At 43.7% G+C, this 26898-nt stretch overlaps 1 protein-coding gene and 1 long non-coding RNA gene across 4 annotated transcripts in view; one reads left to right on the top strand and one right to left on the bottom strand.

Annotated features, from left to right (window-relative positions):
* Positions 1 to 775: 775 nt before the first annotated feature.
* znf367 (zinc finger protein 367) lies at positions 776 to 17456 on the bottom strand. Its single transcript, XM_069929268.1, has 5 exons — positions 17103 to 17456; positions 13631 to 13781; positions 10242 to 10361; positions 9595 to 9733; positions 776 to 8143 (listed from the first exon to the last, which is right to left on the bottom strand). Exons 1-5 carry the CDS (start codon positions 17367 to 17369, stop codon positions 7921 to 7923), a joined length of 900 nt encoding a protein of 299 aa, XP_069785369.1. The 5' UTR covers positions 17370 to 17456; the 3' UTR covers positions 776 to 7920.
* A 158-nt stretch (positions 17457 to 17614) lies between these two features.
* LOC138759195 (uncharacterized) overlaps positions 17615 to 26898 on the top strand; it is a 41867-nt gene continuing 32583 nt past the window's right edge. For all 3 annotated transcript variants that reach the window (XR_011354655.1, XR_011354653.1, XR_011354654.1), the window contains exon 1: positions 17615 to 17844. This is a non-coding gene — a long non-coding RNA (uncharacterized lncRNA). The remainder of the gene's footprint in view (positions 17845 to 26898) is intronic.

Below are 26898 nucleotides of genomic sequence, written 5' to 3'. Positions count from 1 at the left end.
AAGTCAAAGAATTTCATGTATGTTACATTCTAAATGTAGTATTATGTGACAATGGAACCTTCACCTTTAAGATCCTGCTGTAGTCCCAGTCCCCTCCAATCAAACACATTGTGATAGTACAGACCTATCACCAATGTATATAGTTAACAGTATCTAGAGTGTAATGACTGTGCTTACAGCGATTGGCTGAGAGCTTAGCCACGCCTACTGTCTGGGCCTTAAAGGGTTGTGTCCCTAGCCAGGTCGGATCATTCCCGACTGGTCGGCCACCTGTGAAGAGTTCCTGTCTTTTGCTAATAAAAGCCTTGGTTTGGATCAACAAGTCTTTGGTTCTTTCGACGAGCTCTACACACATATGCATGTTTCTTAAAGCAAACTCAACATCTAGCTCCACCACTTTGTCTGGCAGCTCATTTCATGTGTTCGATTGGAGGGGTGTGGGACTACAGCAGAATCCTTAAAGATTCTACATACATATTAGGAGCAAAAGGGTAATAAAAAGATAAATGTGGTATTTGTGCATGGAGTCACAGGAAATGGGAAAGATTAGAAAAGAACATTTTGCTCATTTATTGTTATTCATCCAAGGCTATCAGGAAAATGATGTCTTGCAACATGCCATATTTGATGGCATACAAGATCCCACCTGCATTTTTAGTGTATTTCAAGGTAACCATTTAATGTTATTGAAATATGTAGCTACAGTATAGCAGAAAAAAACTTGGACAAAACACGCAACTAGAACAGGAAAAATTGTTTTAATAATACTGCTGTAATTTACAAGAGAAAACAAAACCAGCTTAGCTATAGCAGAAAACATTTTATAAAATAAACTGCCGTCAGTCCCTGCACTAGTCCCACTCTTGCAGGGGTGGTGGGGTTGGGAAGCTGGGCGGTGGGCTGTGTGGGGACTGGTGGCGGGAAGAACGGGGCAGTGAGTTTTTTGTGGGGGCTGATAGCAGGCTGTCAGGAGGGAGCAGGACAGTGAGATTGGTGTGGAGCTGGTGGCAGGCTGTGGAGGGAGGGAGGATGGGGCAGTGGGATCAGTGTGGGGACCAACAGCATGCTGCCAGGAGTGGGGCAGCAGGACCTATGGAGGGACCGACAGCCCACCAACCCCTATACTGATCCCATTGCCCCGCTTTCCGACAGTCCACCACCAGCCCCAACAATAGATGGCAGTGATGCTAGTGAGCCATGATGCAACAATGATCAGTGTCGACATTACTCACCCTAATTTCAACTTCGCGCACAAGACCTGGTAGATATTTTTGAGCTATTTTTTGGAGAAAAAAGTGGGTCCTATGCCATCAAATACAGTATTCATATTACAAAAAAGATGAAGTATTGGAGGTCTTAGAGCAAAAAGATAAAATCCTCAAGACATAATCAAATGCATCCCAGGACATTGTGAATCTGGGAAAGAAACTGCAGGGGCTCTGGCAGAGATATTTGCATCATCTTTAGCCACACGTGAGGAGCCAGAAGACTGGAAGGTCAATATTGTTGTGCCTGTATTTAAGAAAGGCTGCAAGGATAAGCAGAGAACTACAGGCCTGAGGCTACCATCATTAGTGGGAAAGTCACTGGAATGGATAGAAATTAGCATTTGAAAGAATGACTCCAGATGTGTTTGAACCACGTTGGGGTCACCAATTGTAGCAGCTACTACAGTAGAACTACTAAATACAAACACACACCAGAGTAGTCAACTACTCAGGGATCACAGGCTTGGTGTCCCGGGCTCCACAGGACAAGGTGGACATCACTATGAGATTGCTGCCGATCCACAGGACCGGCAGGTTTAAGTTTAGCCTTGTGTCCCACACCTTCTCACAGGAGACTCAACAGCTCAATGTACCATTCCTTGGCACTCAGTATCCCTCGTATGCGGTCCATTAGGTGAGTAGGCAGACATCCAGATTAGGGTTCTGCATGCCCACATCACCGTGCCGGCAAGTTCATTGCCGCGCTGTGCGCCCACTTGGCCCGCTACATCGTCTGATTATGGAGTTAGCATATCTTTGAGTGGGAAATGATGTCACTAATTTTTTTTACAAAAAGAATTGTTGAGGGCAAAGCCATGGAATTTAACAAGGCTTTTGACAAGATCCAGCATGGAAGAGTAAGTTGGCCAATTGGATACAGAATTGTCTTTTCAAGTCAGTGGGTGATAGTGGAGAGATGTTATTGAGGGTTTGATGCAGTGTCCAGTTGTTTGTCATCCACCTTAACTTGATGACAACACAACAGCAAGTTTGCAGATGACATCGAAATTAGTGGCAGACAGTGATGGCTATCTGTGATTACCACAGGATCCAGGTTAACTGGGAAAAGTGGCACAATAATGGAAATGGAGTTTAACTCTGACAAAGTGTGAGGTGTTGCATTTTGTCAAGTCAAAACAGGACAGGATTAAATGGTGGGGCCCTGTTGAGTGTTGTACAACAGGGAGATCAAGGATATCAGATGGTGAAGGCAGCATTTTTTACATTTCATCCATCAGGGCATAGAGCTGAGACATCAGGCTACAAATGTACAAACATAAGTGAGTCTGCATTTATCATATTGTGTGCAGTTCTGGTCATCCAGCTCCATCTATTATCCCACCAAACACATTTTCCCCTTCCTACTTTCTGGAGGGAATCGCTCTCTGTAAGTCATCCCTCCCACTAATACCCCCAGCCCTTCCTCTGTACTTACCCCAGATGACCAGAGGGTGCACTTACACCTACATCTCCCACTTCACACCATTCACAGTCCATACATGGCTGATTTTCATTGGAAATGGAAGCAAGAATTTAAGCAACAGTATCCAAATCTGGTTTTCAAATATTAAATGCGACCATCCTGGAGCAATTTAGGACCATAGGTTGCAGATGACTTTTAACTCAAATCAGAGCTAAAAGGTTTTTTTTTTTAAAAATAATTCATTAGAGAAGGTAGAATCTATTTCTTTAACTGTCAAGACAAATCTTATTACCTGGGTTGTTAATTTAAGAGACTGCTTCAACTTTACAGCTAAAAATACATTTCTTAGAAGGATTAATGGAGTCAAACATACAAAATAGTTGCAAGGCATATGGCCATCAGCCTGTCGGATGGCATCATCAAATTATATTTCCACTCCCCATATCCTTCAATGTTATTTGAGTCTACAAATCTTTTTTAAATTCTGCAACAAATTACTCAAATTTTACTGCACTAAGCAAACACATTCCTCATCTCTTGTTTGCTTAATGGAGACTTGGGCAGTGACTCCCTCATTATAGCGACCCCAGCCCATCATCCATTCTCAGCCAATCAGACATCTTTAAAGCTTCAATTTAATCCACTCATTCTAAGGTCCAACAAGTAAAGATCTGGTCAATTTGACCCATCCTCACACAGCAGTCATGCAATCTGAAGAATGTCTGGCACGCCTTTGCACTTTACCTCTATGGCAAGTACATTCCTTCATCATTAAGGAGATCAAAACTACACACTGTGCTTCAGATGTGTCATCACCACAGTCCTATACAATTAATTATAGGAAAACCTTCTTACTCCTGACCTCCAATCTTTTTGAAACGAGCAAAATACTATTTGATTTCCTAATATTGCACCTCACTTGTTTCATTTAAAAGGATGGATTTAAAGAAATAAAACCCAACCTAATTCCATTTAATCATTACATGACTTTTGTTTTCCCTCCAAAAATTACATTTATTCCAGGTACATTAGTGTGCTATTTTCTTGCCAACTCACAATCCAAATTGCCTCAAGGTTTCTTTGCACTTTCTTCACAATTTGTAATGCCTTCGAGTGCAGTGTTGAGGTCAAAGTTTAGAAACATTACATTTGATTCTCATGCAAATTATTGATACTTATACACTGATCCTGGTCATGCCTTGGTAGTTGGTTGGAACAACTCATTTTACCCTGTTGGTTCCTATCAGTTTTCAATTCAAGGTAATAATTATCTTAAATAACTGGGTGCTTTAATTTTGTGCATTAACCCAATGGAAGGCCATGCTCTGAAAATCCAAATACACCACATCTACTGGTACTCCCTTACCTTTTCTACCAGTTATCATTTCCTTTTCAGAGATCCATGTTGTCTAACCCACTTATTTTCTACAGCTCCTTTATATCTTCCAGCACTTTTCCACCACTGATGGAGTTAGGCAAACTAGAATATAGTTGTTTTAAAATCTAAAATAGTAGCATTACAGGCTCCATGCTCCAATCTGCAGGAACTATAACATGGCCTGTAGAATTTAGGAAATCAATTCATGCACTATTTTCAGAGTTAAATTCAAGCAATGCAAGAAAAAGGAATCTTAAATTTAGCTTAATTGGCTTAAGTTGTGACAAATTAGGTGACAAGGAATGGTACATTGAGCTGTTGAATTGAAGAAAAATACAACTTTTTTTGCACTACTGATATTTATTTAGAGTATGGATTAACACTTCTGGTTTATCAGGTCTACTTAATGAACAAAACCCAATCAATTCAAGTTGGTGACAAATCTCATTCTGAAATAGCTTAAATGTTTGTTGATCAGACACAATTGGTGGGAGTGGGGGGGATAAGGGAACAGAAAATAAAAATCCAACAACTGGAAGAGGAAAAAATGGATTTTACACACTTAAACTGAAGAAGGAATGCACAAAGCAGTCTTATAAATTGAGCCCAAAAAAAAGCAAAAACCTAAGAGCAAACAGGAAAACAGTACAACCAGAAACAATGTAAAAACAAAATAGTACCTGTGGGAACAAGTGCAATAAGTACATGCTTTAAATATTCCAAAATTAAATCCCATGTTATTTTAAACAGAATTAATCTCTTCTTTCTGTCCTCTCCCCGACCAACTGACAGTCTTTCAACATTCCTTTTCGCAATGAAAAAACTTCAAAAATCAACTTGGATTTACAAATGTGGAATTAATAAAAGTGCAGTTTAAAAAAAGCTGACTGTAAATCAGTATTGGCCTCACAATCAACATTAATTAGGCCTCCAAATCCTTTCAACCTTCCAAATTCTGTAACATTAAAGCTATGGTCATGTGACATCTTTTGTACAGAGCTAGAAACATTGGGTGGTGCTATGCAATACAAGGTGTTAGGTTCTGCAATGAGTACAAAGAAAAATGAATTATTTTCAAAGTCATGTAGGAAATTCTCCAGATTTACTGCGATCCTGATCTTACCCAAGAAGATAGCATAGGTCAAAATACATAAAGGGGAGATGGAAAGGTTCCAATCTACACTTCCTCGCAAGACTTTGGAAGAGGACTGGAGCCAAGTCATCCTTCCACCTCCTTAAATAGAGGATAATCTGTACTGTAAAAGCTATCATTTTTTCAGGGAAGATAGGTGTAGAAAATGTTAATCAATTTTAGTAATAATTTGCACCAATGTAACAATGCAAAGCAATCTTTAGATTTGCAAAATCAGATGACAAAGACCTGACTATTTAATGACTCTAATGCAACTTGACTACAAGTTCTAGTCACGTACACAACCTTTTAACTTAGTATTGGTTCCAGGGCAATTATATTCCACAAACCTTTTTTTAAAAATAAATCACAGGTTCTTCCTAAGGAAGGCATTCATGTTGGAAATCTCATCTACTTCCAGTTCCTTTCAATGATTGGAGTTGTATGAACCCACAATGCCATCAGGAACTACACAAAAGAATATTAGCTTCCTTCAACATTTTAAGTACTTTGCTCCCAACTTTATTAAATAGTTGGCATGGCAAGGAGCAATTTATGGTCATAGCTGTAATATTTGCTTGAAGAGTTTAGTTGTCACCCAACAAGCCACAGCATCTGTAGCATGAAATTTAGTTTCCAACAAAGTAGGTTTATACCTCTCCAAGTGTAGTCCAACTTAGACATAAAGTACACTTTGAAATGACATCAGCTACATCCGAAAGCTAATCTAAAATAAATAAATTTTCAGTAACACAAAAGAAATTAGCTGATGAAGGAAGTCTTGATCAGAATCTGATTGGCACAACTGGTTAGAAGAAAAAAATCCTTAATGTCCAGACACCAAGGCTAGACTGTGCTTTTCTTTGAACATTATAGTTTTATTTAGTCTCAGTTGCTTTAGCCAATGCTGCAACCAAATTGGTGCAAAATATCTGGAACTATGAGTTTTTGACTATAACTGCATGTTAAGCACTTGATATTCCATGCAGCCAAGTAATGCAAAAACAAATATTAAAACCGGTAAATGAAAGCATAAGGCAGAAAATTATGGACTATGGAAAAACAAATTGAAGCTATCCAACAAAGAGGACTTTTACATTTTAATAACAGCAAGCCATGAAACTGCAAAGACTATAATAAAACTACCAACATACTGTGCTACAATTTAGTGTTGCCATCCGGAAAGTCAACAAAACTTCTTCCATCACCAAAATCACCTGGTACAAACTTCAATAACAGCTTAAATTTTAAATGACTGCCACATTTCTCTTGTAGAGCCCCAAGCTTGCATTTTTACCATCAAATTAGGGTAGGCAATTAGTCATTGTTTAGAAAGCAATATCCTCACTGTTTCAAGTACTTGTTAAATTGTTATGTACAATTTCATACAAGTCTGTCTCAATGCCTCCAGTTAAACATAAATTCTGCAAATTTTTATCATGTAATTGCCTTAAATATTTCCCTAATCAAGGTCTCACAGGATTGCTCAAGTCCAATTGACTGAAAACAAGTTGCATTTATAACACTAAAAATGTAATTAGTCTTATTTATTAGCCTCCCGTACTTTTAGTGCTCTAAAAAGAACTCCAGTGCAATGCTCTCACTTCCACTTCAGCAACACTCACCTTCAGCAAACACACAAAATTATATACAAAATATTTTGATTAGATCAACTTTTCCAACACCAGAGTGTAAAAACTCAAAATGTTTGTTGCAAGTCCAATAATCCCTCTTATCAAATTCCAAGTAATCTGTGTTTCCACACAAGATTATAACAGCTCAGTAGTACCACAATGCTTCATCCTACAATATGATGAAACTTGATTTATATCATGTTTTTTAAACCTACCAATATACAGTAGATTTATGCAAAGTATCCAAAACTTATTAATGTTCTTGTACTTGTGGTTTGTATGAAAATAAATCTCAAAGCAGTCCCTATTTGGTCATTTTTTTCCTCATTCTTGCATCTTGTGAATGATTTATTCCCATTAAGTCAAGGCAGTCTAATGGTTAAAAAAAAAAAATCACTTATACTACCTTTCAAAATGTAGTAGTGGTTCTCAAACTGATGATCTTCATCAGTGCATTTAAAGGAATGCTTGGGGGAAGCAGGAGTTACTAATGTGTTGGAAACAAAGTTCAGCCAATGGCAACAGGGAAAAGTCAGTTATCCTCTGAGAATAGTTTTGCCACACTGAGAGTAGTGTTCTATTTGAAAAATAGGCCATTTTTTTTTTCACTTTTAAATGTTAATTAACTTTGTTCTATAATTACATGTTGCTGGTGACGTCAAGACTGAAGCTTATTGGAAGCAAGATTTGCAATAAAATCTCAAAAGACATTGCACATCTTCCATGCGATAAAACAGTGTGAATTTTGTATTATAAATGCAAGTTATACAATCCTGCAATACCTAGAATGTTGCACTTGCAGGTTCTCTACCCTTCCCTGTCCTACATTTAAAACTTCAAAGCTTTACAATATTTACCAAACTAAAACTTTATAAAAACCACTTCCAGACAAAAAGTGCTTAACACTTGTGCTCCTTTAAGCAAAGGGCAACAACATTCATCATCATCTTAAACTCTACGTAATAGCAGCCTATTGAAAAGCAAAATATAAGGTGCATTTCTTCTGTCTAGTGGATTTACATGACACTCATCCAGACAGTTCTCCTTCATGAGATACATGCATTGCACTGTATCTATTGGCGCAACTATGCTTCAGTTAAGTTTGCCAGCTCGATGAGAGCCAGAGCACCATGTAGTCGCTCTCGTTGCTCTTGCATACGGCGGCGTGCTGCAGCATGTAGCCCGTTTTTCTCTTCGTCTTCATCTTCGTCAGACTGAATAAACTCCATGGGATCTTGCTGCTCCTGGTCAGCCTTCTGCCCAGTGTTCTTTACAGGGGGCATGCGTTGTTCTCGGGTCTCCCAGTATCTGTGGATGAAGAGAATTAAGAATTCACCATTTCTAATTTAAGAGGATTCAAACTACCAAGGCTGCTCCATTATTCAAGATGCCAACATCTTCCAACTGATCCCCACAACACTGGTTTCTGCTGTCGTCCACAAATCCTTCTGTCTTCACAGACAACTACAAGTAGGGGATTCCAAAGAATTAAAACTCAAAACAATCCTCATTACATTCTTAAACAGTTAATCCTTCGTCCTGAGATTGCAAAATCTTCCACATTAGGGAAACCATTCCAATAGCATCCACTTTTCAAAGTCTCCGTAAGAATCCCAACTCCAATTTAAATTAACTCTTCAGAACTCCAGATAGTTGAACATTTCTCAAAAGAAATCACTGATTGCAGAGGTCAATCCAATGATTGAATTGCATTACCTCCAGGTAGGTCTTTCCTTAAAGAAAAGGAAACTGTACCTAAAACTCCATGTCTGCTCTGACCAAAATTCTGCACAAAAGCTCATGAATTTAGTACTCTATTCCACCTGCAATAATAGGCCAACACACTATTTGATTTCCAAATGATTTGCTGCAAATCTCCTGTTTCCAATATGTGAAAGCCCAATTTTCTCCAAGCACCATCCATATAGAATTCTTTATTATTGCATTGAAAGTCAAAAGTGCACTTCCCATCATTAAATTTAATTTGTTAACTTTCATCCACCAACCTAATCTCTACGATTTTGTAACCTCTCTCTTTGTAGCCCATTTATCCTCCCTCCTACTATTGTCAGCAGACTGGAATACATTACAATTTTTTTTTTAAGTGTAATCACAGCACCGATTCCCCACTCCCTGGTCACCCCACATTCCTTCCAGCATAATAACCTGGCAAATATTCATTTACCTCAACTCGTTCATCTGTCACTCAATCCTCAATGTGCACCTTATCAAATTTTTGGAAGTCAAAATGCACTAGATAGTTGCTCCTTTATCTCCCCTTTCCCTTCAAGATATTCACAAGCAACACACTTGTTACATCAGACAAAACACAAATAAACCAAATCGCCACTTGCCATGCCTATCAGTAACATATAGCTGCAAATTAATGTCAACCCACCAAGTCCAGACCAGAGGTAGTCAATGAATCAAAGATCAACTTTGATGTAACAGGAGCAATATGGAGGGGGTTGGGGGAGGGGCCAAAAGAACAAAAATGATCAACAATGATACATTTAGTGACTGATGTGAATGACAGCCAATTCAGAAAGTGACAGTTGTTGAATGGGTTCTTTATTCCCTTTCCACCACTGAGTTTCTCCCAAAATAGCAACCAAATAAAGATCCATGGATTCCTTCACACTTTTTTTTTTAAAAAGGTCTGCAGCAAGTCAAACTTCAACTAAGTATAGATGCAGAATATTCATTATTAATAGAAAAAGTAAGATATTCCAGAACAAAGTACTTATGAGCATGCTCACTTTGTCAACCACTCTGCAACAGCGTCATTGTCTGCAGTCTGTGTTTTCGCTGCTCCATTAGGCACTTTATCTCTCTGTAAACGTGCGTAAGGATGTTTGGTACAATGGCGATTGGCATGTGTGAATCTGCTTCCACAGCCTGCACACAAATCAAGATTATAGAGAAACAATTCTCAAAGTAAAAACAAAAAAAATCATACTTCTCCTAATTACACCCAACCCCAAGGAAGAATCCTTCCTATTTTAAACATTAAGAAAGCTAATAGACAGAATGAACTACAGCATAGGAAGCTCCATGAAAGAGAAATGGTCCTAGGATCACTACACCAAATGTATCTTTGCACAAAGTACACAACCTCAATGCAGGATGCAATGCACAATATTATGCCTATATTATGCAACTAATCAGAAACAACTTCCCAGGCACGCCAGAATACCAATAACTGCATTCCCAGAGCCACTCCATCCAAGGCAACCTTTATGTGGTCTATTGGTGCCTCAATGCTCATATTAATCTCCTGCATAATCCACTTATCAAACTAACTGATTTGCCCAAATTAGAGTCAAGTTAGTCATCATGTATGATTCAAAGTTATAACCAGTTAAGATGGCTATATAATAAATGCATAAAAAGACTTTGAGTTTACCAGCTTCAGAGCAAACAAACGGCTTTTCCCCAGTATGAAGGCGCTGGTGGGTTTTTAGTTGACCACTCTGAACAAATGCTTTCCCACAGTTTGGATAGTCACATAAATAAGGCCTTTCACCTAAAAGAAAAACAGTAAGAAAAAGGATTTAGAATTACAAACTTTTCTCAGTTGCTCACAAAGGAAAAACAGTTTGTTGGACTTCAGCAGAAAGATGAGAATATTAATTTCAAGGTTCTATCTCCTACAGCTGCCATTCAAAAGACGCTTTCAAAACTTAAGATTTTGTTCATTATCTAAAACAAACAACTTGCATTTATATAGCTCAAGAGAAATACATTGCAAAGTAATTAATAGTAACACTAACCAAATTTGATACCAAGTTTACAAGTATTAAAACAGTTTTCATAGTTTGATTTTAAAATATTACCGATATGTTGTTGGAAACTCATCTTTGATTTAAAAATGGTACGAGATTACTTTGTTTTATTTTAATTGATAAAATGCAGTTTCTGATTTTCCCCAAAGCAAAAATACTTTCAAGTATATGGAAGACTGTATTTCTACACATGCTCCAATGTCATATTTTCACTTAGCTAAATCAATCATTTTGATCTGTTCCACATTAAATATAGTCAAAGTTGGAATAAAACAGACTACAAGAAACTTCTATACAATTTTGTAATTGCAGTTTTTATTAAAAACATTAATTAGATTTATTCTTAAGAGGAAGTTAACTTGTATGTACAACTGATAAATAGTAGCCTCAAGGTCTAAGCCTAATCTAGAGATCTGCCCAAGAATAGTTCCTATTCAATCTGCAACTGCTCTTTAACAGGAAAAGAAAAACACAGATTTTTCTTATAAATTAATTTACATATAATTTAGCATGTTTATTCAAACTCATTCCTTGCACACTTATGGTAAACACAAATCAACAATTTGTCAAACATTGCCATCTAGTGGCTTTCTTGAAATCCAGGTTAAATGTTTAATATCTCCAAGGTCAGAACAAAGTATTATAACTTCAAATAGAAAACAGCCATATAGGGTTTTTCTTTGGCTTGGCTTCGCGGACGAAGATTTATGGAGGGGTAATGTCCACGTCTGCTGCAGGCTCATTTGTGGCTGACAAGTCCGATGCGGGACAGGTCTTCTACTCAATTAACAGTAAGTCAGAAAATACAGATGCCAGAAATCCAGACCACCTGAGAATCCTGACTTCTCAGACTTGGCTTTTGCATGTGTTTATGCCCCAGATGCACAGCAGCAATGCAAAAGTCGTGGAAATGCAAGAAAAAAATATTTGTTTTATAAACTTCGTATTATATATGAAAAAAGGTTTTGTTAATAAACTATCAAAATATACCTGTTTATTTTCTTTATATTTGAATTTTAAAAGTACTTCTAAGAATCCAGACCAACCCAATCCCCAAGCAGTCCAGATTTTAGGACTGTACAGTATTTATTTCTATAATTTGCAACTTAAGTTCTGAACTGATGACATGATTAGTTGCAATAATTATTTTTTCTTATAATGGAAATCAAGATATTTATAAACTTAATGATAAATGCACAAAAGGCAAATGTTACACATGCTCTCTATTAATTTGAAATACAATAAATTATTTTGGGTGAAGTCAAGATTTTCTGGTGTAAATAATTTAGCCTGACACTAATACAGTTAAGAGGACCAAGTTTTATTTGACTAAATTTAACGGCATCTAGAATGCTTGAGTGTAACTGTACCAATTGGTCATCCTACCAATTCCAATATTTAAGAGCACATATGCTAATGATGTATATCAGTAACAAAGTACCCAATTGCATTCTAGCCAAGAGAAAGGTTAGATACCAACCAACATTGATTCCACCTTAATTTTGATGCCAGTTAGGCATTAACTACAGATGGTCCCTGACACAAGTCCAAGTTCCATTATGACCAGTCGGATCTCAAAACCAGTCAGATGCATGTTACTCAGAGCCTGCGCTCACCTCCCCCCACCTCAAACACCAGGTCCGCCACCGCCTTCAAATTCTCAGCACCCTCCCACTCCATGGGTGCCACCAGGTTGGTCCATCTAAATAAACAGCCCCTGGATCCCCAGGGCCTGATGCATGTTTATATTTACATACATTTTCCTTTTTTTTTAATTTATAAATTTTTTTAGTCCGATGTATGAATGGTCATAAGTCGTATAGGTCGTACTTCGGAACCACATGTATTGCAGATCTGCCATTTGGTTCACAGTAACCTTGAAATAACTAAATGATATTGAAGAGCCAACAGATTAATGCTACCCAAATCCTTCTCACATTTCAATATTAAGATGTACAGCTGGTGTTCCCATCACAGCTTTTCCTCATCTGAAGATGACTTTCACCCATTTCAGCCATTCCAATTACCCTTTTTTTCTTGCTCATCACCCTGTCTCAATTTTAATGTTACATGACATATTCCATGACTAGAACCACAGAACATTTCAGCACAGAAAACAGTCCCTTCAACTCTGCTGAACTAGTCTCTGCCGAACTATTATTCTGCCTAGTCCCACTGACCTGCACCCAGTCCATAGCCTTCCATACCCCACTGATCCATGTTCTTGTCCAATTTTTTCTTAAATATTAAAAATGAGCCCACATTCACCACTTCAGCTGGTTGCTCATTACACATACCCACTATTGTGTAAAGAAGTTTCCCCCCCTCATCTTTTCCCTTTCACCCTTAACCCATGTCCTCTCATTTGTATCTCACCCAACCTCAGTGGAAAAAGTCTAGTTGCATTTACTGTCGATACCCATTAATTTTGTATACCTCTAACAAATTTCCCAACCTTCTTCTACAGTCCAGGGACTAAGTCCTAACTTGTTTAATCTTTCACTGCAACTCAGATCCTGAACTACTAGCAACATACTAGTAAATCTTCTCTGCTCTCTTTCAATCATTTTGATATATTTCCTGCAATTAGGAGACCAAATACTCCAAATTTGGACTCGCCAATGTCTTGTATAACTTTATCATAACATCCCAACTCCTGGACTCAATACTTTGATTTATGAATGGCAATATGCCAGAAGCTCTCTTTACAACCCTATTCACCTGTGACGTTACTTTCAGGGAATTATGTATTTGCATTCCCAAATCCCTCTGTTCTACTGTACTCCTCAGTGCGCTACCATTTACTGTTTGTCCTTTCTTTGTATGTCCTTCAAAAATGCAACACCTCACACTTATCTGCATTAATTTCCAACTGCCTTATTCCATCTGGTCCAGATTCCTCTGCAAGCCTTCCTCAATGTCCACAATGCCTTCAATCTTAACTATTTGTTGCCTACAGCGTAGACCTGCTGCTTGATTAATAAACCCACCCAATTTTAGTACATCTTACCAGTGTGTGTTCTCTTGTGAGCTTGTAAGGATTTTTCTCGAGGAAACACTCTGTTACAAGTCTGGCAGCGGATTTTACTTGAGGAGTGCTCACCCTCATTTATCAGATCACGGATTAGCTCTGCTCTTGGGCGACCACGTCTTGTTCCATCCTGCAACAAGGCACCAAAATCTCAATTAACAATCTTCTCATTAATTTTGAGAGCATATTGCAAGAAACCGGTGATGAAATTGTGATGGTCCACCTTTGAAAACCAGTGAAGAAAAGCTTTCTAGAGTCTCGAAACCAATTGGAAAGTGTACGCAGGTAAGGTTTCCCCCTTCAATAGGATCCAAGCCAATAACCAAATTCATACAGTTCTACAGATGGAAAGAATGATTATTGAACAAGTATATAAAAGGCTATTAATGGGTTTAACCATGGAGGTCAACATGATGGAAAAATGTGCAACATTTACTGCTTACTTATCCAGCAAATGCAAACTGTGTCTCTAGTATCAAATGGGAGGAAAAAAATAAGTCCCAATTAGCAGATCCTCTAACAGAAGTGCCTAGACCTGGTTTGTCCAACTTGTTCTCTGAACCAAAATCTTTCCAGTTTCATTGAAGATGCTCCTTATAGCAGTTACTCTTTTTTTAAACTTCTATTTTTTTCTTTTTGTGAAAATGCTCTAGTGTAGTTTTAACAACAGAACCATAGAATTGTACAGCATGGAAACAAACCAATTGCACCAACTCAAGTACACCAACCAATGGGCACCCCATCCCTGAGCACAATCCATATCCCCTCCCCAAACAAGCATAAACAATTTAAGTGTTCATCTCTATACTACTTGTATGCCCAAACAATAAATTGAAGGGAATCAGCAGGTTAGGCTGCATCCATAAAGCAATGATCAGTTAATTGAGAGAAAATGGATAGCCCAATTGACTATTTATCACAATAGATTCTGCCTGACTTTCTGAGTCCTTTCGAGTTCTCATTACTTGCTCAAATTCCAGTATCTGCATTTCTAGTGTTTCGTTTGAATACCGTCAGCGACAACCACCCTCTCAGCCAGCACCTTCCTAACCATCAAGATTCTATGGATTTCTAATCAGAAGTCAAGGCTCTACCATTCAGTGTATGTCCTAGCTCCATTCATGCTCCCAAAATGGATCACCTCACATTAAACTCCATTTGCCATTTTTTCATCCATTTCACAAAAACATGTCTCTCAGCAGTGCTAGACTATTTTACACACTATCAACAAGTCAATCTCATTTATCTTGCTTCTGACATTCAAATCATTTGTGTACATTACAATAACAAGGGCACCAGATTGCTAAAATGGCCCTCTATTGTCACCCTCTGTCTCCTGTTGCCAAGCCAATTTAGGAACTAGAATCCCATTTGCCTGAATCCCTTTAGCCAAAACCTTTTGAACCAGTCAGCCATGTGGGACCTTGTTAAAAGTTTTACTGAGGTCAACATAAATTACATCTGCTGCCCTGCCCCCATCAATACACTTTGTTACCCCTTCAAAGAATTTAATCAATTTGATTAGAAAGTATCTCATAAAGCCACAAAAGTCACTGTCTTTCCAAGTGATCATTCATCCTCTCATCAGAATTTTACACAGCAATCACAGGTTTATAGGTACCAGATTTTCTCTACTGTCTTTCCTGAAGAGAGGGACCACATTTTCAGTCCTTCCATCATCTGGTATCTGACTTGCATCTAGCAAAACCCTTAAAAATATCAACCAGAGCACAAGCAATCTCTACTGTTGTCTTCTTCCTCCAGTCCTGTGGAATTCCACACTTTAAGGCCTGTGGGGCATCAAACACCACCTCTTTCTTTATGGAAATCTGTATCTCTTATCTACCTCCTTCACTTGTAACTTTCTTTTGTAACTACCACAGATTGCCCCTGTTGTCTCTAATGGGCCACACCTTTTTCTTTGTTATTCTTGTGTCCTTGATTAGAAGACACCTTCAAATTTATGTAATCCTGCCTGCTAGTGATTTATGATCCTGTCTTCCTAACTTTTTTAAAAAAGGCACCTTCCACTCTCTTTATAGGCATTAGTTCACCATATCAGTCACATGCTTCCTTTTTTCCTCTGTCGAACCCTCTAAATTCCTCAACATCCAGTTCACCGTACTTATGATTCTAGCTTTTAACTTGAGGGGAACAGGTTGGCTTTGACCTCTCACTGTATTTCCTTTAGACCCTTGTCCCCTCGGCAGCAGAGATACGTGCAAGTTGATGCTCCTAAACTACCTTTTCCAGATCCAGTTTTTAATCTTAACAAGAAGATTATCCTGTCACCAATTTAACCATTTTTTAAATTACTGATCCCTATTCTATTCTTTAGCCAATTTTAAATGTTCAGAGATGGACACCCATCTCCATTTCCTTCACTTTACAAATGATATTACCCAAGATTAAGGTCCAGTTATGTCCCCTCCCTCAAGGATTGCTGAGAAGATAAACCAAAAAGGTGCTATATAATTGCACAATACATTCATAACTAGCTGGAACCATTGAGATTGACTCGCTTGACCAATCAGCAATGCCCTCCCCCCAAATAATACAATCCTTTTGGCTTGGATGCCAAAGTACAGTCTTTCTGTTCGAACTTTTCAGTCATGGACAATTATCTTGAAAACCAAATCAACTCCCAGAGGCCAAGGCCACCCTCAAATCAACGGCTGAATCCTTTCAAGTCAAAGCAGGAGATACAAGTCTGTCAGCTGTGATTCCATTTTAAATGGACCTGAAAACGTTGACTGATCATTTCTCCCTCACCCACCGACTCCCTCCAGGCTTTAACCGGTTGTGAATGGATTCCAGCAATGGGACGGGAGTAGCGTTCAGAAGGTCCAACCCGCGTCCTTCCCCTCAACTTTCCTCCGTTCATGACAAGGGTCAGGTTGGCGCCCATTGCCCCGACCCCTCCCTATTGGTTCAATCAAATTCATTCATAGCCTTGCAGAGAACCGTGGTTCTGAAATGCACGCGCATCGCCCAAGAAACCCAACGCATCGATCAAGTCAGCCAGTAGCACGGCTCTCAGACGGACCTGGAGCGAGGAGGAAGGCTCGTCTCTTTAAATCAGCCGGCGGGAACCAGGTGCGTCCTTTTGGCGCGCTGGAGCGTTGACAAGCTCTCCAGGAAGTGATTCCATTCGTTTCATTTATGAACCGCCCCTCCAAAAAAATAAATGCACGACCACAGGATGTTGACCACCCGCTCAGCTGGACTCGGTGGCGGCAAAGCCCCTCGGAGAGAGAGAGCGGCTGCACCACCTGCACGCTGCGGTCCCGGCCGCTGCGGTGGACTAATGCGCGCCGACATCGGCAGCCGTGAAATAAGACCTTGACGAGATTAGATTTTTAAAAACACACGGAAGCAAATCCCCCCCCCCCCCCAAATGCCGAAAGCGACAAGCAGAGAGTAAACTTGCACCGCCTTCTAACTTACTGACCTGCGAGAGATGTTCAAGCTCCCGGTCGAGCGCCGCCGCCGTTCCAACTGGGCCGCGCTGGGGGTCCCTGCCGCCGTTCCCGGTGAAGGAGGCGCCGGGGCTGAGGGTGACATTGTGCGCGTTCTCGCCCCATTTCCACGGATACACCATGAAATCGCTGAACCCCGGGCTGGTGGGGGTCACGGCCGAGCGTTTGGGTTTAATCGGGGTCGTCTTGATGACCGAAACGCGCTTCGGAGAACCGCAGGCGCTCTGACGTTCCGCCATCGCCCCGAAGGTGCGCAAAGGCCAACGGAAAAATAAATATATAAAATGGCAGTGTGGGAGCAGCGACTCGACCACAAACTCCCGCGTTTAAGCATTTCCCGCCCTTTCTGCACAAACCAACCGAACGCCGCGCCGGAACCGCGACGTCATCATAAATGACTGACAGCTCCATTCACGGGGCGGACCTCCCAGGCTCAGCCAATCAGGAGGAAGCGCGCTTCGCTCACTGGCGGGGTTCATATTTTAACGGCCGGCGAAGGGTCGAGAGTTTGCAGCGTTGTTATAATGTGGGTGTTAAAGAGACAGCTGTTGGCAAACAAGGTGAACGTTGGCATCACCTCCACCAACATGGCCGCGCGGGATGTTGGGAAACAAGACCAAAGTCTGCGGGCGCTTGTGCTTGAAGATGCCGAATCGTCCGGAATGACTTTACCAATTACATTCCCCCAGATACCTGCCGTCCTCTGATCTGCAGGTGGGAGCTGAATTAAGGCCCTTCTGCCCATCGAGTCTGCATGCCATTGAAACCATGACGGATTTATTTGTCCCTCCATCCCACCCTCCTGCCTCCTCCATAAGCTTCGATCCCCCACTAATCAACCACATTAAATATTCTCAGCCCTCTGGCAATGAATTCCACAGATTCGCCATCCACTGGCTAGAGAAATCCCTCCTTGTCCCAGCTGTAGCGAGACACTTATTCTGACCCTTGCCTCTCATTTCTGGAAACATATTTCCCTCACCCACTCTATCCAGCACTTCAATATTCAGCATGTTCCAATGATATGGACCCCCCCCCCCCCCCCACTCCATTCTGAACTATAATGGGTACAGGCTCAGAACACTCCTCATAATTAAGCTTCTCATTCCAGACATTGTAAACCTCTGGACCCTCTCCAATTCCAGCACTGTTTCGGTTGTTCCTTGAAGGAGAACAATCTTGATGGATTTTAACGCTTAAGCAACTTTATTTTTCAAGTGCTTGAACCAACAACATACTCGTTTTCTTTTGTTCCCATGCCAACCACCCATTGCCTCCTGGGAAATGGGGTTTATTATACACTGCTACTGAAAGAACACACAACCAGACTGGTTGAGTTCAGTGAGCAGAAAACTGGTTTATTGCTGGCTGCCGGGCTGGACTTGTACGCCCAGCCCAGACCTGGGTGAGAACCACACTGGGGGGTGCCGACGTCACTCCGGTGCCACGTGGTCCCTCAGCACTGGGCTTCTGAGACCAGTGCTGAGAAGTAGGGGAAACCCCACCGACGGCGCCATTTTGGCCGGCTGCCTCGCCACGTGGATCACAAGCGGGGCCGGTTCGCCTGCCTAGTGGCATGCTGCCACTCAGCCCTCGCCCGCCCCCCCCCCCAGAACTGGGGTCAGCCCTTTTTAGCTGGGCGGCCTTCGCTTCTTGGGCTGGGCCACAATCACTGGTTCGGTGGGGTCGAGGTGAGCTGGCTTCAGCCTGTCCGCAGTAAACAGCTCCCGCCTGCCACCGATGTCCAGCGTGAAAGTAGACCCTGAACGCTGGACAACCCTGTACGGCCCCTTGTAAGGTCTCTGCAGAGGTGCCGCGGGCAGGCCCCGCCAAATAAAAACATACTCTGTGGAGTGCAACTCGCTGGGGACGTAAGATGGCCTTGTGCCGTGTCTGGGCGGTGGTGGGGGTGCTAAGGTGTCCAAATGGGCCCAGAAATGGTGAAGTAGCTCATACGGCGACCGCTGGGGGTTACCTGCACCACTGCTGGGGAACCACTGGCCGCGGGGTGCCCATGGAGACATCACACAAGACAGTGCCTTTGCCGCTAGGACTCAGGAGGTCTCGGAACCACAAGCCCGTGATGGCAGTCCTGAAGGCTCACGTCTCCTTGTTGCGCTTCTGGTCCTGGGCAAGCTGATCGAAGCTGGGTGTCAGCACGCAGATGGCTGGTTGTGAGAGTGCATCGACTGAATGTCGGTTGTAAACTCCGACACGAAGGAGAGGTGAAGCTGCTGGCGGGCCGACCAGGGATCCTTTGCCATCGCAAGTGCCTGAGTGAGGGATTTTATGGTCAGTGAAGATGCTAAAAGTCCTCCCCTCCAAGAAATAACGGAAATGCCGCATCGCCAGGTACATGCCCAGTAATTCATGGTCGAAGGCGCTATACTTGCACTCTGGTGGGCGGAGAAGCCGGTTGAAGAATCCCAGCGGCTTCCATTGTCCATTCGCCTGTTGCTTCAGGAAGACGCTAACGGCTGTGGCAGAGGCATTTACGGAGAGCGCCATATGCAGGTCGATGTGTGGGTGGGCAAGCATGGTAGGTTTCGCGAGTGGCCTCGAATGCACTGCAGGCCTCTGGGATTCAGTTGAGCGTTATGTGCTTGGCTGTGATGATGGCGAATAGCAGGAGCATGATGCGCGCGGCTCCTGCGATGAATCGGTTATAGTAGTTGACCATACCCACAAACTCCTACAGCCCCTTGAGGTTGTCCAGGCATGGGAACTCCTTCATAGCGGCGACCTTCATAGCGGCGGGTGTGGCTCCTTCGGTCAGGATGGTATGGCCCAGGAACTACATGGACTCTTTCCCGAACTGGCACTTGGCAGGGTTGATGGTGAGGCCGAAGTTGGCCAGCTGGGAGAAGAGGGCACGCAGGTGGGCCTTGTGTTGCGCCCGATCCCTGCTGGCAACAAAGATGTCATCCAAGTAAATGAAGACGAAATCCAGGACTCTGCACACTGAGTCCATGAGGCACTGGAAAGTCTGAGCAGCGTTCTTTAGCCCGAATGGCATACGAAGGAATTCAAACAAGCCGAAGTGGGGTGATGATGGCCGTCTTGGGTATGTCCTCAGCGTCCACCAGGATTTGGTGATACCCGCACACCAGGTCAACCTTGGGGAAAACCCTTGCACCATTCAAGTTTGCCGTAAAGTCCTGGATGTGAGGGATGGGGTAACGGTCAGGAACTCTCGCCTCGTTGAGCTGTCGATAGTCTCTGCAGGGGCGCCAGCCACTGGAGGCTTTCGGGACCAGGTGGAGTGGTGAGGCCCACGGGTTGTCGGAGCGCCGAATGATCCCCAGCTCCAGCAGATGCGAAAACTCTTCCTTCGCCACCTGGAGCTTGTCAGGGGGGAGCCAGCATGCCTTGGCATGAACCGGTGGACCGTGGCGCGGAGAAATGTGGCCTGAGGAGGGCCGGGAACTCGTCTCTGGGCATGCTGATCGTGGCCATCTGCGACTGCTCTGTGCGGGAGGCATCGAAGCGAATGGCCTGGAAAGTCTGGGCGTCTACCAGGCGCCTATCTCGAATGTCCACCAGGAGGCCGTGGGTGAGGAGGAAGTCGGCACCCAGGATAGCGGTTGGAAGGGACGAGACGGTGAACCTCCATGAGAACTTTCGCCGGCCGATCTGGAAGTGGACTGTCTTGTTCCCATACGTCCGAATCTCTGTTGCGTTGGACACAAAGAGGGGAGGTCCTGGAGGTCGGTTCCTGGACTCAATAGCCGTGGCCAGGATGACACTGATCTGGGCCCCAGTGTCGTCGAGGAAGCGCCGGCTGATGACTAAGTCCCACAGATAGAGGAGGCTGGAACAAGCAGGGCTGACGACACCTCTTAGCCTTGGCACCCCAGCTCTGGTGGTAGAAGCAGAGGCCCAGAGTGGATGCCGTGCCCCTGGTTATGCTCTTGGTGGCCCCTGCAGGGGCTGGGTGTTCTACTGCAGCGCTAGGGGCAGGCTTGGCATGGTCATGCCCATGCCTCGTGACCTACTGGACCACCAAGCCCTCCAGGAATTGCTCGAGCCATAGCACTTGAGCCTTCTAAGCAACCTTCCTTGGGTCGGTAAAGCTCTCTTGGGCCAGTAATGGCTGGATGTCATCGGGCAGATGGTCGAGGAAAATTCGCTCAAAGAGTGGGCAGTTGGTGTGATCACCCATGAGCGTGAGCATCTCGTCCATCAGCTCCAACAGGGACCTGTCCCCCCAAGGCATCGAGGTGCAGCATCCGAGCGGCATGCTGATGCCTAGATAGTCCGAGGGATCCGGTAAGCACTCGCTTGATGGTCCCATATTTGTGTTCAGTGGGTGGGTGCTGAACGAGGTGCAGCACACGTTTGGTGGTGGCCTGGTCTAGGGCAGCGACCACATGGTAGAATTTGGTCGTGTCGGACGAAATCTGGTGGAGCTGAAACTGAGCCTCTGCGTGGCCGAACCAGGTCTCCGGCTCCTGAACTCAGAAGTCAGGCAGCTTGACGGCTATAGCACTGATCCCAGATTCGTTCATATTGGGTTCAAAGACGTTTGAACCAGTCAGGGTCACCAATTGTAGCGGCAGCCACACTGCTATTGAAAGAACACACAACCAGACGGGTTGAGCTCAGTGAGCAGAAAACTGGTTTTTTGGTGGCTGCCTGGCTGAGAACCGCGCTGGGGTGGGGGGGGGGGTGCCAACGTCACTTGAGTGTCACATGGTCCCCCAGCGCAGGCTTCTGAGCCCGGTGCTAAGAAGAAGGGGAAACCCCCAACGGCGCCATTTTGGCCGGCTGCCCCGCCGCGTGGATTACAAGCGGGGCTGGTTCGCCTGCCTCGTGGCATCCCCTGTTTCTTTTAAAAAAGAGAAAAAACACAAACACAATACTATGTCTACATAACAAGTGTGACTACATTCCATGGCCAGTCTCTTTCCACTCAGTAGCTTTCAATCACTCTCTGAGGTGGTTTGGTCTGGTTTGTGTTTTAACCAGTATATTGCTTGTATTTGCTGTGTTAGTGTTTATATCTTTCTGTGAACTATGAACAACATATTCCTTTTCTACATGTGCTGGCCCCTTTTATGCACCTACAGATGACGGGTCACAACCATGGGTTTCAGCTTGAGTTTGTAGATCCACGCAGTTCCTTCTCAGAGGTGTCCCTCCTTCTATCTGGATCTGGTAGGAATTTGGATCTATTTCCTCTTCCACATATCCTTGCATGGACCATGTGCCAGAAATGTGAGCTCGGATTCACACTTGAACTCCAGGCTTCAGGACCGGTAGGCTTTTTGCATGATACTGTTTCTGTTTTACTTTCTCTTCCACTTTAGCCTGTTTGACTGTAAACACTTTCAAGTGGCCAATTGCCCCACATGTAAAGCCACATTTTAGGCAATATGCGGCTGCTTTAAGGCCACCTGAATGTTCAGGAGGCGCTCTAGAGGCGAGCTACATAACCCTCCTCCGAGAGGGATAATCAAGCTCAGCTCAGTGGCTCCCCCAGCCACCTGAATGCAGCTGGCTAAAAGCGGATGTTAAAGGGTCAGGCTGCTGATCACAGCTGACACTGGGCAGGAGCCGGGGTGTGCTCAGAGCCGCATCCTGTGCAGCTGTGTCCTTCAGGTGGCCAACATTGCGCTTTAAACACTGCCAACTGAACGGCAATTTAAAGGGCCGCTTCTGCTTCTTCAGGCGCAAACCTGTTCTCTTTGAAGACCATATCTTTCATAACTGACAATTCATATCTGCATGCCCAATAATCCCAAATACTTATTGGACAGTCATTCTTAGCTGCTGGCCATCGTTTCTGCATTGTATCTTTGAGCTCTTTCATTGTTTCAATTGTCTCCTGATCCCAGGATACTGGAAATGAGGTGATAATCATGTCAACATAGGCCTGTATCACCACATTAACATATTGATCACTCTTGTCAACTGCTCGAGACAGTGCATCAGCATCAGCTGCAGACATGTATTTTCCTGGGGGAATGTAGATCATTTTCACACCGTATTTCTGCAGCCTTATCAACTGCACTGTACTCTCATGGGACAGCCATTCAATGGCTAGGATATAATTGAGACCAATAGTTTATGGCCTGACTCAACTTTTCAAGAGCTTGTCCTTAAATGTATTGATGGTACCTTTCGCATGCATAAGTGCTGGCAAGAATTTCTTTCTCTATCTGTGCATAGTTAGCTTCTGCACTTGTTAAAGCCCTTGATGTATAGGTCACAGGTTACCATGTGATCCTCATACTGCTCCAAGGCCATGTCGGGTTGCATCAGCCTTTCCGGATCATAAAAGTTTAGTACAGGCTCTTCTTTTAAGACTTTTTGAGTGCTTGGAAGCACGCTTCTTGTTCTTGCGACCAGACCCACTAATTTTTCTGCTCAAGGATTGCTCAGTGGTGCTGACACAGTCAACAGACAAGGGATGAACTTTGCCAGGTAAGTCACCATCCGCAAGAAACGTCTCATCTCCTCTTTGTTTTGGGGCCTCACAAAATTCTCAATGGCTGATGTCTTTCTTGGATCAGGCTTCACTCCCTGTTCAGATATTACATCTCCTTTGAAGGTCAGTGAATTTATGCTAAACTCTTTATTTAATTTCAAATTGACATTTTGTGTCATGTAAAGCACTTGTCTTAGTCACGTATCTTGTTCATTCTTGGTGGACCCCCATACAATGATGTCATCCATCATGGTCTCAACTTCAGGTATACTTTCAAAGATCACATGGATGGTTTTATGGTAGACTTCTGGTGCAGACAAGATCCCATATGGTAGTCGAAGAGTGCAGTATCTTCCTTGTGGAGCATTGAAAATGCATAGTCTCGAACTTGCCTCATTGTGCTTCATCCGCCAAAACCCTGATAACATGTCAAGCTTGCTAAACCACTTGACACCTGCAAACTGAAACATGATTTCCTCCCATGTCAGCAATTTAACATGCTCTCTTCTTATGGTTTTAATGAGAAGGAGCTGCTCATCCTAGGTCTACTCCACAGACTAAGCCTCAAGACCATGGGCTTGAGTAGGTTGCAAAGCCAACAGGGAAGTGTGGAGCCAACGGGAAAGGAGCCGCTGGCGAGGAGCCAAAGGTAGGGTCCCAGGCCTGCTCCATGGACTGGGCCGAAAAGCCTCAGGCTCACGTGGCTCGTGGAGCCGACACAAAACCTCGGGAGCATAGAGGTGGGATGGGAGCCACAATAGGGAACCAACGGGAGCTATCAATGGGAGTCGATGTCGGGGAGACAACGGGAGCTCCCAACAGGAGTTGCTGAGGTCAGGGAGCCATGGGAAGTAACAGGACTCGAGTAGGTGGCAGAGCTGACGGGGAGCCTCGAGACCAAGGAGCCATAGGGGAGCCATTGAAAGCTGTCTTCAGGGAGCTGAAGGGAGCAACCAGCAAGGAGATGATGGTGGCTGTTGGAGACAAGGTGAGGGGAACACGTGGAAGAGGAGGCAATGCGAAAAGAGGAGGAGGTAGTGTGGCAAGCGAGCAGGGGTATGTGCCAGGCTGAGAGAAAACCTCATCGAAAAGCTGTCCCATCCATCCTACATACCAATGTGCACTCTGGACAACAGGATGGACTACATCCATCTCCAGTGATCTGCACAGAATGAGAGCAGGGACTGCTGCGTTCTCATCTTCACTGAAACGTGGTTCAGTGACAGGGTCCCATTCAGCTGGAAGGGTGTTGTGAGTGATGAAACAGGTTTGGTAGGTCTCAAAGACAAGGACTCTGAACACAGTTTTTTTGTAGTGAAGGATTTTATTTACAGAAGGCAAGTGTGGGAAATGGTAACTGATCACGCGCACACACACACAGAGTTTACAGCAGCTGTGGGAAAGAAATAGCGGACAATTAATACGAACATGGGAAAAATAGCGTGGGAACAAAATACACGCGCGTACACACGCACACAATGAACTGGAACATACAATGATCAAGGAAAAATCATTACAATGCCCCACCACCCCTTGACTCAGTGCAGACACAGCTCTATGTCACAAGGGATGCTAATTAAATGCTCCCAACATTTTAACAGTGCATATCTTACCAACAGTTTCTCCAGCACCCTTCCTCATCTCTAGGCCTGGAGTGAAAGCAGGGTGGTCCCAAGCTGGCAAAGAGAGAGAACAAAGAGCACATGATACCTTTATAGTGCTGAAGAGTCCAGACCAGATAATTTCTGGGAACCCATGGAGGTTGAATCCAATTACAACAGCCAATGGCCCAAGGCCAAGTATAGGCAGACTGGAAATTCCAGTCCGGGTATTTTACATGGGACCAACAGCAAGGTGTGCACTAATAGGTGGAGTGGATCCAAATATTGATTGGCAGCTGGTGTGTCCTCTGACTAGGTAAGGGGCAGTGGTGTCACATGACAGCCACAACCCTTCCCAATATAATCCATCCCTCAGAGGTCACACTACTCACCAATCATGAGACAATCATATCTCTATGTATGTGTTATATGTAAAAGCAAAAAGACATGTTTTTTAAAAAACGATACTAATCAAGTGGATCAATATATATATACCAGGAGTGGCCAAACTTGCTTTATGTAAGAGCCACAAACGATAAAGCTCAGAGGCTTGAGAGCCGCAGGATAAGAACAAAATTCACACACACGTTTTTATTGTTATATACACATTTTGTAACAAAAATTTTATATAAATTTTAAGAAATGCATATTAAATGAAATAATATTTATTCCTGCCTGCAGTTTTTAAACTGTTAATTTGTATTAGTTTCAATAATCACAAATATGGAAAAAAGGTAAACCAAAAAAATGAGAGATATTTTAATCAAATTTCCACCTTTAAAAATTAGTCTTATAATCATATTTTTTATGACTAAAATACAATTCTACAAATATCAGGCTATTAAAGACGCGAGTCGGGTGGGCGAGGGCGAGAGACCGGCAGTATGAGTCGGGCGGACAAGGGGGAGAGACCGGCAGCACGAGTCGGGCGGGCGAATTGGGTAGAGACCTGCAGTGCGAGTCGGGCGGGCAAGGCAGGGGGAGACCGGGAGCCCAAAACGGGCGGGCGAGGGGGAGAGACTGGCATTGCGAATCGGGTGGGCGAGGGGGAGAGACTGGCAGCGCGAGTCGGGCGGGTGAGGGAGACTGGCAGAGTGAGTCAGGCAAGTGAGGGGAGAGACCGGCAGCGCAAGTTAGGTGGGCGAGAGAGACTGGCAGCGCGAGTCGTGCGGACGAGGAGGAGACACCGGCAGCGCGTGAAGGGAGGGCGAGGGGGAGAGACTGGCAGCACGAGTTGGATGGGCACGGGAGACTGGCAGCGTGTGTTGTGTGGGTGAGGAGGAGAGACTGGCAGCGCGAGAAGGGTGGATGAGGGGGAAAGACCGGCAGTGCGAGTCAGGCAGGCAAGGGAGACTGGCAGTGAGCTGCTTATTAAAGGTCAAAGAGCCGCATGTAGCTCGCGAGCCATGATTTGGCCACCCCTGATATATACACTAGTGCCTTCTGAATGCTGGATAAGGCACATAGTCAAATTCAATGACAACAACTCACCAGCACCCCCCCGCCCCCCCAGACTCCTGACCAAACAGGGTTGTTATGTTACTGATGGGGCAGGGTGCTGTGGGAGCTGCTCTCCAGTGTCAGAGGGGAGAGTAGAAAAGAATTTGTTTGGTCACCAACTCATATGCCTGTTTTCTCTGGTTTATGTGGCAAATGTAAGCACCCTTACCACCAACGTCTGTGAGCAGGCAGTGCAAGGTCATACATCAGGTGCTGGAGTCCTCTCTTGGCATGCGC

Source organism: Narcine bancroftii, chromosome 1, assembly GCF_036971445.1.
Source record: "Narcine bancroftii isolate sNarBan1 chromosome 1, sNarBan1.hap1, whole genome shotgun sequence".
Lineage (NCBI taxonomy): Eukaryota > Metazoa > Chordata > Chondrichthyes > Torpediniformes > Narcinidae > Narcine > Narcine bancroftii.
Note: the sequence above shows the minus strand (reverse complement) of the source record. Positions and strands in the feature narration are given on the sequence as shown.

Coding starts and splice junctions, on each gene's coding strand:
- znf367 (XM_069929268.1), bottom strand. CDS start 17,369: ATGGCGGAACGTCAGAGCGCCTGCGGTTCTCCGAAGCGCGTTTCGGTC. Junction 10,362..13,630: donor TCACAAGAGAACACACACTG/GTAAGATGTACT, acceptor TTTTTCTTTTAG/GTGAAAGGCCTTATTTATGT. Junction 9,734..10,241: donor GTTTGTTTGCTCTGAAGCTG/GTAAACTCAAAG, acceptor ATTTGTGTGCAG/GCTGTGGAAGCAGATTCACA.